Source organism: Balaenoptera physalus (assembly GCF_965194825.1).
Source record: "Balaenoptera physalus genome assembly, chromosome: 4".
Taxonomy (NCBI): domain Eukaryota; kingdom Metazoa; phylum Chordata; class Mammalia; order Artiodactyla; family Balaenopteridae; genus Balaenoptera; species Balaenoptera physalus.
This window is the reverse complement of record NC_138891.1, coordinates 53,507,066-53,520,804: the sequence shown is the minus strand read 5'-3', so window position 1 is coordinate 53,520,804 and position 13,739 is coordinate 53,507,066. Positions and strand designations below refer to the sequence as shown.

The following is a 13,739-nucleotide window of genomic DNA, read 5'->3' as shown; positions in this document are numbered from 1 at the left end:
TCATTTCCTTAACACCAAAACATCCAAATTAAAACACAGCTTAGGATTTCCTCTGACATGGGATCAAATCTTATTTTCTACTTAATGTCCAAAACTCTTCCAAGTGCCAACTAAACAGCAACTTTTGGATCCCACACCCAAGAAACCTTGGCTTACCTCATTACTGTTAGACAAAGTATTAACAACAACAACTAAAACCCTACAGTCTTTATTGTTGCAGTTCTCCTGGCATATCAGCTGTTGAGTTGGTTGCGGTGTACCACACAGGCAAAGTGTGCTGAAACAAATGTTATGATAACTTATTCTTCATGAATTAATTCATTTAAATACATTTGCACAAGGCCCAACACATATTTTAGGAAGTGACCAGAATACATATGTTCTAGAACTAATGTCCCAAAACTCACCTAAGAATGTTTCACTAACAAAGTTTTGTACTTTGTCATGTTGAGAGGAGGTCTATAAAGGACGCTGACCCTTAGTGGTGATTATTAGTTTACGACGTCTTTAAGAGGAACAAAGGAGCCAACTAAAGGTTAAATCCTAAACTGCAGTAGAGCCAGAACAAATATTTACCATTGGAAAAATCATCCATCATCAACACCAACACTGCCTGCCATTATACAGACCAAGTTCTTCATTTTTTAACTGGTTAATCTTTTGTCCTGCAATCCAATTATTCAGAGTATGGCATTTAAAGATAGGATATGAACATGAATATAGGATTCAAATTGGATCAAAGTCAGGTCCTCATCAGTTCTGAATACAGTTTTTAAAATGGGCAAAGCTTATACCAACATAACACAGTTTATTTTATGGGATCTTACTGTATGTGAGTACAACAAGTAACAGAGTGAGGCAACATAAGGGGTGGCCAACAGACTTTTTAAAAATAAAATCAGTGTATATGACTCTGTGGATGTTCAAATCCTTAAAAATACTGTTACCACAATTTGGCATCTAATTTGAAATTTTCAATTGGAAGACTAGTCACTGCATCAGGATTTTCAATTTAAGAAATTCACAAAAATATGAGAAAAATAATTGCTAAAAACAACTAAGCTATAAACAATGCCATGATTAAAGTTAAATGCATTAAAGATAGTGCAGATACTCACATTCAAATCTTGCCTAAGAAACAAATGACAACACTATGATATTTAAGATTAATTTAAGAAGATTATTATTAACATCTCTTTATATATCTTCTAATATAGAGAGTTTTCATTGGTGGGAAGTCATTCATCCCTATGCAGTGAAATTATAAGAATAACTGAAGCAATGCATGATTAGACATGATGGGGAAACTAATGCATACTTGAACAATGGTACAGAAATATTTTATATCTACATTGACAGAGTGTATCTATTATATCATGCACCATACTCCAAATTCAAAATAGAAAACTAGAAAAAGATCAAGATCTCACTTTGCTTTGCTAACATATCTCCTTCCCCAAGACACACAAACTTGATTGACAAAAATCATTCCTTTTTATATTTTGAGATTGGCAGAAACACAGATTATGATTACACAGAAGGGATTAGAATAATCATAACTAACACTGAAGAGAAAAATAAACTGATTCTCAATGGCTAAAATAAATTATATTAACAATTATTATAAAGAAGAATATAATTCAAATTATTTTTTCAAAATATTTCAGAGTAAAGAATGAGTGAGGTATCTTTTTGTGCCCAAATAACACAAATGATAACTTTTAAGTGTATAATCAGGGACAAGACTTCGATCAGTTAAGATTAAAAAAAAAAAAAAAAACTTTTGTAATGAATTGTACTCTTAGCAAATACCTTTAACTAAAATACCACAGATAAAGGTGTCTTATTAAATGATATAGTTATTTTACTCACCAAATTGTGATAATACTATAAAAAATAAACTTATACAAGTAGAATAGCAAGTTTATGCCTATTTCAGAGTACTTAAAAATTTATTTTAAATAATATTGTTCTATACTTTTCTTCAAAATGAAAGATCACTAGTTTGATTTTGTTTTACATGTATATACATTACTGAGTTGAACTCTTTGACACTTTATGAAACCAGTGCATGTTTTGCAAATCAAATAATTCAATCAAAATACATTTAAACAAAATATTTCTAATTATATTTGCTAAACTTAAGAAACAAACAAACCAACCTACACAGAAATGGTAATCATTCCCCAAAGCTAGTCCATACATATATTCTTGAAGAGAATAAAAACTTGTTTCTACATTCATGGCAAACCTCAGGCAATTTTAAAACACTGTAAAAAAGACAAGTAGAAGAGAGAAAAATCTGCCCAGGGACTAATTCTTCTTAAGAAAGGCCCTGCCATTGCTGCCTTTCACATTTCTATAAAGCCAAGTTAAGAAGAGTACTCCATAACAATGCGAATAATTTCATTACCTTTTATATTAAATATTAAAACCAACCCTAGCTGTCTTTTGTCAAGTAATTTATGAATATTTATAGAATTTATTGAAAATATCAAAAATTTTGCTTCAAAATCAGCAAGCATAGAACAATGAGTGAAACAAAGCAAAGCAAAACAAAACAATTCAAAACAAAACTATCACATATTTCATGGATTGATGGGGGGAAAAAAAAGAGAAATTTCTTACCGAGTACCCCAAGTCGATAGTTGACTGTGATGACGATCACATTGCCATAACTTGCCAAGACACTCCCATCATATAGATTTCCAGTCCCTTCCATATATGAGCCACCATGGATATACACCATCACTGGTTTGGGACCCCCACTGTCCCGAATATCTGAAAAACAAATGGTTGGCAATTGTCCTTATCCTCAACACGCATAATGAAGCAGAGAATACATTTTCCATTTTAGGGACAAGAGGGAATGATTTTAACATAGTTATTTCAATTCCTGTCTTTGTTAAAGTGTTTCTTAAGCAACTTATATTAAGATCTATTGCAGAAAAGAGCAATAGATATCCATTGTTTTCTACCTAAAATTTTGTTAAATATTATAAACTGAATTACAAAACTTGGACAAATTGGAAGTAGGTGTGAATTTGAGTGCTTTTTTTTTTTATTGATTCCTGATGGGACAGTAGAATCAAAAGAAATAATAGAATGATAATGATTCTTAAAACTTCTTTTTACAAATGTTATAGACCTCATATGGAATTTATGAACCATAAACTAAGTACAATGGTATCACTGCTGCTATGAATAAAACACTGTTTTTCCATTTCTTAATTACTGTAAAGATGTGTACTGAATGCATCATAATTACATGGAATAATTTATGCTCCAATTTGAGAACATAATTACAACACTGTGCTATAGAAGTTGCAAGAAGTTTCATTTAACTATTCAAGTACTGTCAGATGAATGTTTAGGCAATAGAGTCCAAACATCTATATTTCTGTCTTTGTTGCATTTAGGGGACTTTCATTTAAATGATATTTTTCAGTTCAGTCCAGGTTATCTGCTCATTCCAATTACCCTTACCCTTCGGAAGAAGACTAACATATTTTTTACCCTCTTTTTGTAACTATTCTACTCTTCTTAGCCCCACTTTGGCTCTAAGATTTTGTCATACAGACATGAGACAGAATACAGCTAAGTCCAAGCGTAAAATGCCAAAGTTTAGGGTGATGTTAAAGTGATTTCTACAGCTCTAAATTTTAATCAAATGTATGTGCTTTTCCAAGATACTTTACCCCGACTATGAAGTTTTCAACAAGGGTCTAGAAATAATACATAAGGGAAACACAGGATAATTTTAATTGGTATTAAAATATACTAATTTCTAGAGATAAAAATGCTAAACAGTATATTGGTGAACATGGTTTTAACTATTATGTAGATTGAAGTATTATATGTGTACATATATCTATATGATTACGAATATAAACATACCTAAAACATTACTATTATATAATGGTCGATGATCTCTTCTGCCCACAATTGAAACAAAATTACATCAAGTGTATTATCTTTCTTTTATGACAATATTAAAAGTGTCATTTAAAAGTATGGCTTTGTTCCTTTGCTTTTGACATTTTTTATCAGACAAATCTCCTACATCATAACAATTGAGGTTTCAACTTTCAGAATGGACTAACATGATATAAACTCATTGAAAAAACTGGTGATAATTTAGAGGCTGCTTTACATTTCTTGTAAAAAAGATGACTAGTGTAAATGCTTCAATTTTTCTACTATAATAATAAAGTGATTTCTTTCAATGAAAATCATTTTAAGGTCAGGAATTGTAGCTCAACTTGTTTGTCCAGATTTTCAAGTTGGGGAAATAGCTAATTGCAGAATTTAGGACTTTTAAAAAAGACTACTTTACATTTGACTTAATATTTAATATCAGTGTATAAATTTATCATAATCTCCCCCTCTCCCTGCGAGGGTGTACTCGAGAAGAGTGTCTTATTTTTTAACTGGTGAGATGAGGATACTTTGACATTCACTAGACTCAGCTACATTTAGTGAAAAAAAAAACTAAATTTATTTTCTCCTTAAATCGTTGGGAGGGAAAATGATATTCACTCATTTGTAAGATCTGGGGGTTTGTGGAGATGTTAGGCTTACAGAGAGAAAACAATTCTTCTGAAATTGTCAAACTCTCCTCCTTAAATGCCTGTTCGCTGCACACAGTTTTAGAGTGTTTTTCTAGTATGGCTGGCACTGAAAAAGCAATAATAAATTATTAAACTGAAGCCATTAACTGACTGTTCACAGCAGACTCTGTGCTCTTCTAATTGTATGCTTGGAGGTAGCACAGAGGGAGGCTGTTTCAGAATTCTTCTTTAATTAAAATTACATAGAATTACAAAGCACCAACTGTGAACAGTAATGAAATCTTGGTAGAATTGTTCTGTTCACCTGGAAAACAATACAGGCACACATTGCGAAGACCTGCCGTATTTTATACCTAATAACAGAATGAAGTGGACATTGTCAGGAAACACTGAAAATATGATAATAGATTCTAGGAGCAATTTTGAGTGGTATATCTCTATTTTTCTTTGCAAATTAGACTTGAAAAGATTACTGATTGTTTGGGCTGATTCTAATCTCCAATTTGCCTTCCCAAACTTCTCAATGATTTCAACTTTGCCTAAGAACTTAGTGTGTCCAGCAGAAACTTTTCCAGAAAGTTTTATAAAATTCTAATGCTGTGTTCTGAACAGTATTTCTTTTTGCTTGAAGTAACCCTGAAGTTAATGCTATATGGTATATTAATTGCCAAAATATGTACAATTTTTGTACATAACAACTCAATATTACTAATAAAGCTTGGAAAATGCCATATTTATATTACAGAGCAATTAGAATTATTTGATAATGTTTTATCAGAGTGGTCAACCTTAGACTTTACTTTTGATAGTGTTTTATCATAAGTTCTATCTTAGACTTTACTTTTCTTCATAGTCTACAGGTCTTTTTTGATGTAAATATAATAGTAAATTGTTTAACTATGATAAATATAATAACATAATAATATAACAATAAATATAAATAGTTTAAATTATATCTCTATTTACTTTGATTTTAAAAAGAACCAGACTCTATAAGTGAAATTGATATATCAGATAGCCTACCATTGAATGCTATCTGCTAATGCCATCATTTTAATAATAAAATTTGGGGTGGCCACTATGTCTTAGTTCAAATATATTAGATGTAGTAGCTTATAATGAATTTATTAGAGCCATGTTGTCCCTCTAAACCTTGTCTCATATTTTCCCTTAGAAATAAAGTCGATTTTACCTGACTTTGCCTAAACTAGCTGCTACTGACCTTACTAAAATCAAAAGAATACCCAAAGACTAAAACACTAGTTCAGGTTTAGTAAAACTACAAATATTCTTAAAGCATGTTTATATTTTCTGTTATTTGCAATGTTTTAAAGCTTTGCTAAGCATCTAGGTCTCTGAAAAAAGTGGGAAGATAAAAGAGAAATACTACACTGATGATTATTTTTCTTCTAAAATTTTTATGGTAAGAAAGTATTTAAGATTTTCAAGTTAAAAAATAATAAACCGGAATCTGAGTAGACATCTTGATGTTTAATTTTAGTAACTATTTTATCTTTCTGATAAACCAAAAATTTAAGCCAATGTAGCAAGTGCCAACAGCTCTAGAGCAGTTAATGTGGATTTATGAACCATATTTATTTTGCCTGACAACCAATGTTTGAAGTCATAATTCCCTTTAATAGTCCTAGTGAATTCATGTGCCCCAATGTTCATTGCAGCACTGTTTACAGTGGCCAGGTCACGGGGGCAACCTAGATGCCCGTCGACAGATGAATGGATGGGGGGGAATGTGGTATATATATACAATGGAATATTACTCGGCCATGGAAAGGAATGAGATTGGGTCATTTGTAGGGAAGTGGTGGATCTGGAGACTGTCATGCAGGGTGGGGTGGGTCAGAGAGAGAAAAACGAATATTGTGTATTGATGCATATATGTGGAACCTAGAAAAATGGTACAGATGAACCGGTTTTCAGGGCAGAAATGGAGACACAGATGTAGAGAACAAACGTATGGACACCAAGGGAGGAAAGTGGCGGGGGGGGGGTGGTGGTGGTGGTGGTGGGATGAATTGGGAGAGTGGGATTGACATGTATACACTACTATGTATAAAATGGATAACTAACAAGAACCTGCTGTATAAAAAAAAATAAAATAAAATTTAAAAATTCAAAAAAAAAATAGTCCTAGTGAATAATTATTAGTCACATAACTCCTTAAACATGTTTACTGCTTTCTCTTTCCTTAAAGGACTCATGAAGTTTTTAATTGCCCATAATTTTGAGTTTTGGAGCATTTAACAGTTTTAAAATTGTGGGGTATTGCCTCAGTTAAATCTTTCCCTGATACATTTAAAGATATTTCAAGATTTTTTTTGCCCCCTACTCATTTGATGAACCTCAGCTATTACTCAGGACCAGCAAAAGAATATAGAAGTGTTGGATGAATCTGCGTTTGTTAAACTGGACTTATGATCAAAAGTACAATTTTTAGTTAAAAAACATACAAAAATCTACGAGAGCAACTTTTAAAAAGCTCTATGTAGGATAGAAATTGCATTTGAATATTGAAAAATTAAGGTATTCCCAGCACAGTTTAAAAAATTAAATATCTCTTAAATTCCCAAAATAAATTGGTAGAAATCTAGGATTTTGCTTTGACCCATTTTTAATAACTTCATATTAGTCTTTTTGAAACTATGGAAAAAGCCAATAAAATATGCAGCTCTTATGATTATTATTAAAATTTGACACAGTTGTGTTTGGCCTAAAAGTGGTAAAAAATAATGGCAAAAACACAAATGAGAATTAGAAGTAAATAACAGTGCTGCACTGAGAAGATTTGGATGAGTTTAAGTGAATGAGGGGCACGCCCCAGTCAATGTCTCAGGTAGCCTCTGAATACAGTCTTGAGACAGAAACCTAGAAATCAAGTAAAAGAGTTGGGCTATCAGGACATAATGGACAATTCCATATAAATGAGCAGATAACTAGACTTCTGACTGAAGTAAAAGGAGTAGTTTATCAAGTAGTTTAAATTTGTTGCTTTATCTAATAATGCTGATTCAAGATTTGAAACAAATTAAATGTGAAAATCGGCCTCGGTTTTCATTCACCCTCACATCAACAGAATAATTTTCAAACAAATTCAACAGAAGATGTTCAGACTTTTCTACGAAAGTTTTTATCTGGAGGGTATTTGAATTTATCCTTCTTGTCTTCTAAACAATTACCCAAATAACACAGAGGAATAGACAGAACTTGAATCGAACTGCTTTGACTCTACACTTTTGAGCATTTAAATATATTTATTGATTTGATAACTCTTATGACGACTGGCTTAGTACGTAACCTAAATACTACCTGCCAATTTAAGTAGGGGTTTAGGATATTTTTAATGGCTATTTAAAAATGTTACATGTGCTTCAAAATAGGTCTCTGAGATATATTCACATTTATAGGGCTTTAGCTCACTGTGGTCGCTCAGAGGTATCATCTGTAAACATGTAAATATCTCACTTGATGCTGTTTTACCAAAAAAAAAAAAAAAATCATATTAAATCAGCAATCAAAATATTTTTAAAACAAGAAAATGATGTATACTAACCTTGTGAGTACACACTAAGAATTTAGGAAGTCTTAGGTATTATTTAGATAACAAATGTCCAAGAGTTAAGGATTTTCAGTGGGTTCAACAAATCTCAAAGCCCCCAAGTGGAAGCACTCTTCATAGGGAGAGCACTGGGAACAATAACCCATGTCCTCAAAGTGAATAAATGTCTTTGATGTTTTAATACTTCAGATTTCCAACAACGTTAAAAAAAATCACAAATTGCATTTTGATATTATAAGTCTATTTTTAGCTATTTAGCATTCAAAATGTCAATCTTGTGCAGCTATAATGATTTATTTCAAATATTAATGACTGCATTGTATTTAATCTTTAATCCACTGGTGGTGTTCATGGTAAATGAATTTTTAATCAAATGTCATAAATTTCATTTAATCAAAAGAATTCTTAAATGTTATAAAAATATTAACTCAATATAATTTTTAAGCTTTTAATACTTTGCTTCTATAATTTAATTTTCTACTATGAAGTAGTTTATTAAATATATATATCTTAATGAAAACAGTTAAGGATGTATTCATTCATAGTTGTACCTCATGGAACTAGCATGTCTGCTGACCTGCTTGTGGATTATTTTATTTTGGAAAATCTTTCTTAGCATATTATTAATATCTTTATGAGATTTAATTTCTAGGGTTCTGGGAATTATTTTTAAGCCTGAGATTACATTAATTATCTCTATAAGAATCATAACTAGGATGGTATTAAAAAAAAAAAAACTAATTGGAGCCAAAATGAACTGAAAGAATCAATGGCCCTCTCTAGACACTCCATTTAATACCAGGTAAAGGTACACAATGGAATGAGAAATGTCAAATCAATCTAGTGAGTACTTACATTTACAGAGTATGTCAGAATTGTATGTCATAAGAAAGTTGGAAAGAGAAAAGAATTGTGTTATTAGTACAGTAGGAAAAACATTATTACTTATAGTTGGCAACAATTTGAAATTCAGAATATTTTCATTTGCCAATCTCAAAATTACGTGCCTTTGAAATTAAGGGATATCCATCTAATCTTCTCAGAGTATTTAAGTGGTTGCATAATGTTTATTACAGTTATCTAAATAGGTGTAATACCCTTCATATCTATACGATTTCATTTATTTATGTGATATTTAAGCACATCAACAGAAAACAGTATTTTTTTAATCTAAATTATATTGCTCAAGAAACACTTTATATCAGCCTTTAGCTTGTCCTTCATTTTACTGGGTGTGGGTTTTTTTCAACAAATATCAAATGTAAAAATGAAACATTTTGATATTGGGTAAAATATTTACATAGATTAGAAAACATGCAAAATGGGTACAGAGAGACTACGGGGGAGAGATTGTTAGTTCAGAGAATATGGACAAGTTTCAGTCAAAACGTGGGATGAAACATATCAAAAGTCAGTTCAAGAAAACAAAAAAATGCCCCCTTTTTAAAAGGTTGTAATGGTTGGCATCAAAAGCAAAACTTAACACTCATTTTTTAAAAAATTAAAAATGTGTATTTATATGTAACAACAAGCAAGAAGACAAAACACATCAAAAATGGGAATTAAAAACAACTCTTCAAAAAAGACAAGAAGTAAAAAAATAGAAAGGGGTGGAAAAAGTGATTGAGGCCCTTGTCATGCAAATAGATTTGGTGGAAAAAAATACCTTCATCTTCAGCACCGTCATTATCACCTAAATCATCTGTCTGTTTCTTTGTAAGGGGACCTAGGATTGAGAACGGAGAAATGGAGGGAAAAAAAAAAAAGACAATTCAAGAATAAACAAGACTGAGGGGAAAAAATAAATGTAAATACCAAAATTCTCAAGGATATTTCCAAAAAAGAGTGGGAAAGTGGTTACGTCAAAGTTGATTACCTCTTTTGTTTAAGAAAAAAAACCCTTTCCCTAAAATATCTCATAGAAGATTTGGTTTGTGAATATATCCAGCATAAAAAATACGTTATGGTTTGAAACTCAAGTCACAAGCAAAGGAAATGATTTTTTTTTAAATACCCACTGCATACAAAAAAAGTAAACAGTTTTATTAGATGAAAGAACTTAATTTATTCAGTGTCTTTTCTAATTTGAATTGGAGACAACAATAAAGAAAGTAGGCCAAACTCATTCTTTAATTTGGGACAGTATAATAGCATTAGGGAAAACAGAGATACGAAAAATTTTAGGTTTCTTTTTTCTTTTTTCTTCTGTTTTTTTTGTAAAAGCATTAACACTTAGTTTTATACATTTCCATATCATACATTTTTCAAAACTGTGACTTTTTAAAATTACTTGTCATTATACAAATATTTCCCCATGTGTTTTGATTAAATATTAACTGTGGATTTAAGAAATTTCAACTTGCACAAATGTATGAATAAATAATCTCATCACTTGGTAGAGCAAAGGTACCACTGTAGAAGTTGGTGTTTAGCAATTAAGGTAGTTACAGAGTCAGGGTTTATATTTCATAATCAATTTAGAAATATAATGGAATTATGCCCTAGTACAATTCCATGCCCAGTATAGTTATTTATAATGGGATCATATTTTAGGATAATAATTGTATTAAAATACTGTGAATGTTTAATAAATGTTTTATTATTCTTAACCACACTAATTTGCTAAGAATAAAGGTGCACACCAAAGGGGAAGTCACAGGCCATATGAAAGTAATTTTAAGTGTCACATGATTGACATATTCAGCGCACAAAAAAGCAGGTGAAGCCCTACATTTCTTTTTGTTTCCACAACCATTTAATTTGTATGGCATTTCATAATCCTCATGCAAAAAGCAATCATTACAAACACATAACACTCAAGTTAAAAGACAGACAACCACATAATGGTAAGCAAGAGAATTTTGTCATGCATAAAATAATAATTATACAAAAAGGAAGAAAAAAAGAGGGCTGAAAGTCATACATTGATTTCAATAATATAAATAGTAAAGAAGCAGGCATTAACTCTAAGCACACTTCATAGGGAAGGATTGTTAAACATTTTGAGAAAGATTTCTAAGTCTTTTCAGCGATTACTATGCATTATGTTTGTAATTCAAAACTACACCTAATATCACAGTCTTCAAAGAATTAAAGAACACCATCCCAGAAAACAGAAGGAAAAAATGAGATATAGGTGAGTTTCATCAGCTCAGAGAGACAGCCTTGAAAAATAGTAATAACTGGCAAAGATCTAAAGATTGGAAATGGAGAAATTGATGATGTAACTGAAGGGACACATTGACTACTTGATTGTAAGGTCATAGTTTCAAGGCCATTCCAAATACAGACAGAGGAACTGTACACAGTAAGTTAAATGATATATTTCACAGTCCTGTAAGCAATCATTCCATTAAGAAAAAACCTAGATGAAAGCGATAGTTTATAATTAGCACTCAGTTGCAAGTTCACAGAAATCTACATGTCTTGAATATGACCCTGTTTAAATGCAGAAAGTATCCTCAGTATTATTTGATGTTCATGCAACAATGTTGCTGCATTGCTGAAAAATTTAAAAAAATTTAATTTAAATTTAAAACTTGCTGTATCAGAACTATATTTGAAATATTTCCAATTTTTAAATATCATGTAAAATATTAGACTTAGAAAATTTTTAATTTTTCTGTAATTACCTAAAGGAGTAAATGTTCAAACCTCAACAAAAATATTTTCTTGCATTTTTGTTTTCAAGGATACTATATAAAAATTATGGTTTTATTTACTAGTTAATGACACAGATTAAGTGGTAGTTATTTATTGCTGCCAAAACCACACCTGTTTTCCAATTTTAGTTAAATTACTTAATTTCTTTGACTCTTGGCTATAGTAGGAAACTGTTAATGTGAGCTCAAGTTTTTCTTTGCTGAATTGTTAGTTCAATAATTTTGGAGACAAATGTAAACCTATCACAATTAAATTAAGTGTGGGGCTTTATAAGTTATCTCTCTTGGATGATTATCTTTCTTTCTCCTCCTAGGGTAGCCAAGGCAATTTACATGACTCCCTTCTTTGGGAAATCATTCAGGTTCTACAGACAAGAGCCAATAGTTTTACATACTTTGCACACATACAGAATTGTTAGCTCTTGGTCTACATGAGATGGGACAGTAAAAGAATCTTTATTAACATATGATCTCCCAGTTGTTTGCATGGGGAACATAGTTCTCAGTTGCTATTTGACTCTGGGTCTGCATTAGTAGATAAACCATGGAAATGATACTGTATATACGAGAATTTTTCTGTGAAGGGAATGGTTGAACCAGCCTTTTGCTACATTATTTATTATCACCTTCCCTATTCAGAAAGCTGCATGCCTCTAAGTGATGTGGGATAATGATTACATACATACACTATATAGAACATCCTTTACTGTAGCAAATCGGAAGGGTTAGAAACAGATTACAGATATTGCTTCAGCATCATGAATAGATGAGGGCATCATTACCCTTGGGGGGGATTAAGTTACTCCCCCAGCTAAAGAATTTTATTTATTGAATACTATAGGTTTGATTTAAAACCTTATTATTGGATGATATTAAATTGTTCCCACATTATGGGTTCCAGCAGTATTTTAGTGAGTCAAGCATAGCTGGGTTTTCTTAACATCAAGAATTTTTTACACATCTGATTTTTTGAAGGTTACCTGGGAAAAAGAGGACTGATAACTGTTTTCCCACCAAAAAAAAAAAAAAAAAAAAAAAGATTATAAAAAGAAAGAAAGCAGATTTCCTTTATCTTGTGTGCCTAAAGGAACTGAGAATAAATATCTGAGAGGTTTTGGATTGCAAATTGAGAAACTAACTCAACATTGGTTTCCCTGAGGAAGCCTCAGTAGAGTAAACATATGTTTGTGGATTACAGAAACATCCCTATATGATCTCAAGATTCATTATTCCCAGGCTGGAAAGAAAACCATTGTCTTGATCTCCCTTCTTTCTAGGATATTAGCAACTCTGGCTCATTTTTATTTTCTTTTAATCTATTACTGTTGATATAATTACTGATGTTAAAAAATTTTAAGTAGAAATAAAATATCGTTAGAGGTAATTGTCATTAATTTTTTAATGAAAATTAGGCAACCACTATTTAGAGACTATGTGTGTATTCCTGCAAGTTGATCAACATGATTTCCCTAAAGGGTAAAACATTTATCCGTCATAATAAATAACAATCATTATCAACATTCCAACCACAGCTTATGCTTCTTTTAAACTACAGATAGTGCATCTTCAATACCAGCAGTTTAAATGGGTATCTTAAATCACCAAAATATAAAGCAAATGAGTCCTCTAAAACCTGAGTGTAGAAGTGATTTATCCTATCTTGAAACACTAAAGGGTCTGTCCTCCTTGAGGAACTCACACATAACTCTTATTAGAGTTAATAAGAAAGTGGACCTCATGTCTTTTTGAAAGGGAGTGAGAGTAAATACTATATTTTATATCTCCTATGGGCAATAAATAGATTCAGTGGTGAAACAACAGGACTACGAAAGGTAAAGGGACTCCTAACCATGAACTTTGAACTCACTTAAATCTAAAATAGTTCCTTTGCCATTAACATAAGTATAATTCAAAGTTATCAGCCTTTACAAA

General features: G+C 31.3%; 1 protein-coding gene across 4 annotated transcripts in view; it reads right to left on the bottom strand.

The window, feature by feature from the left end:
* Nucleotides 1–13,739, bottom strand: part of NLGN1 (neuroligin 1) — a 724,630-nt gene that overhangs the window by 486,788 nt on the left and 224,103 nt on the right. For 2 of the 4 annotated variants that reach the window (XM_082458950.1, XM_082458951.1), the window contains 2 exons: nucleotides 9,812–9,871; nucleotides 2,629–2,781 (listed from right to left, as the gene is read on the bottom strand). In XM_082458950.1, coding sequence (XP_082315076.1) covers nucleotides 2,629–2,781; nucleotides 9,812–9,871 — 213 coding nt within the window. The remainder of the gene's footprint in view (nucleotides 1–2,628; nucleotides 2,782–9,811; nucleotides 9,872–13,739) is intronic. The other 2 variants (XM_082458952.1, XM_082458953.1) reach the window with 1 other exon arrangement.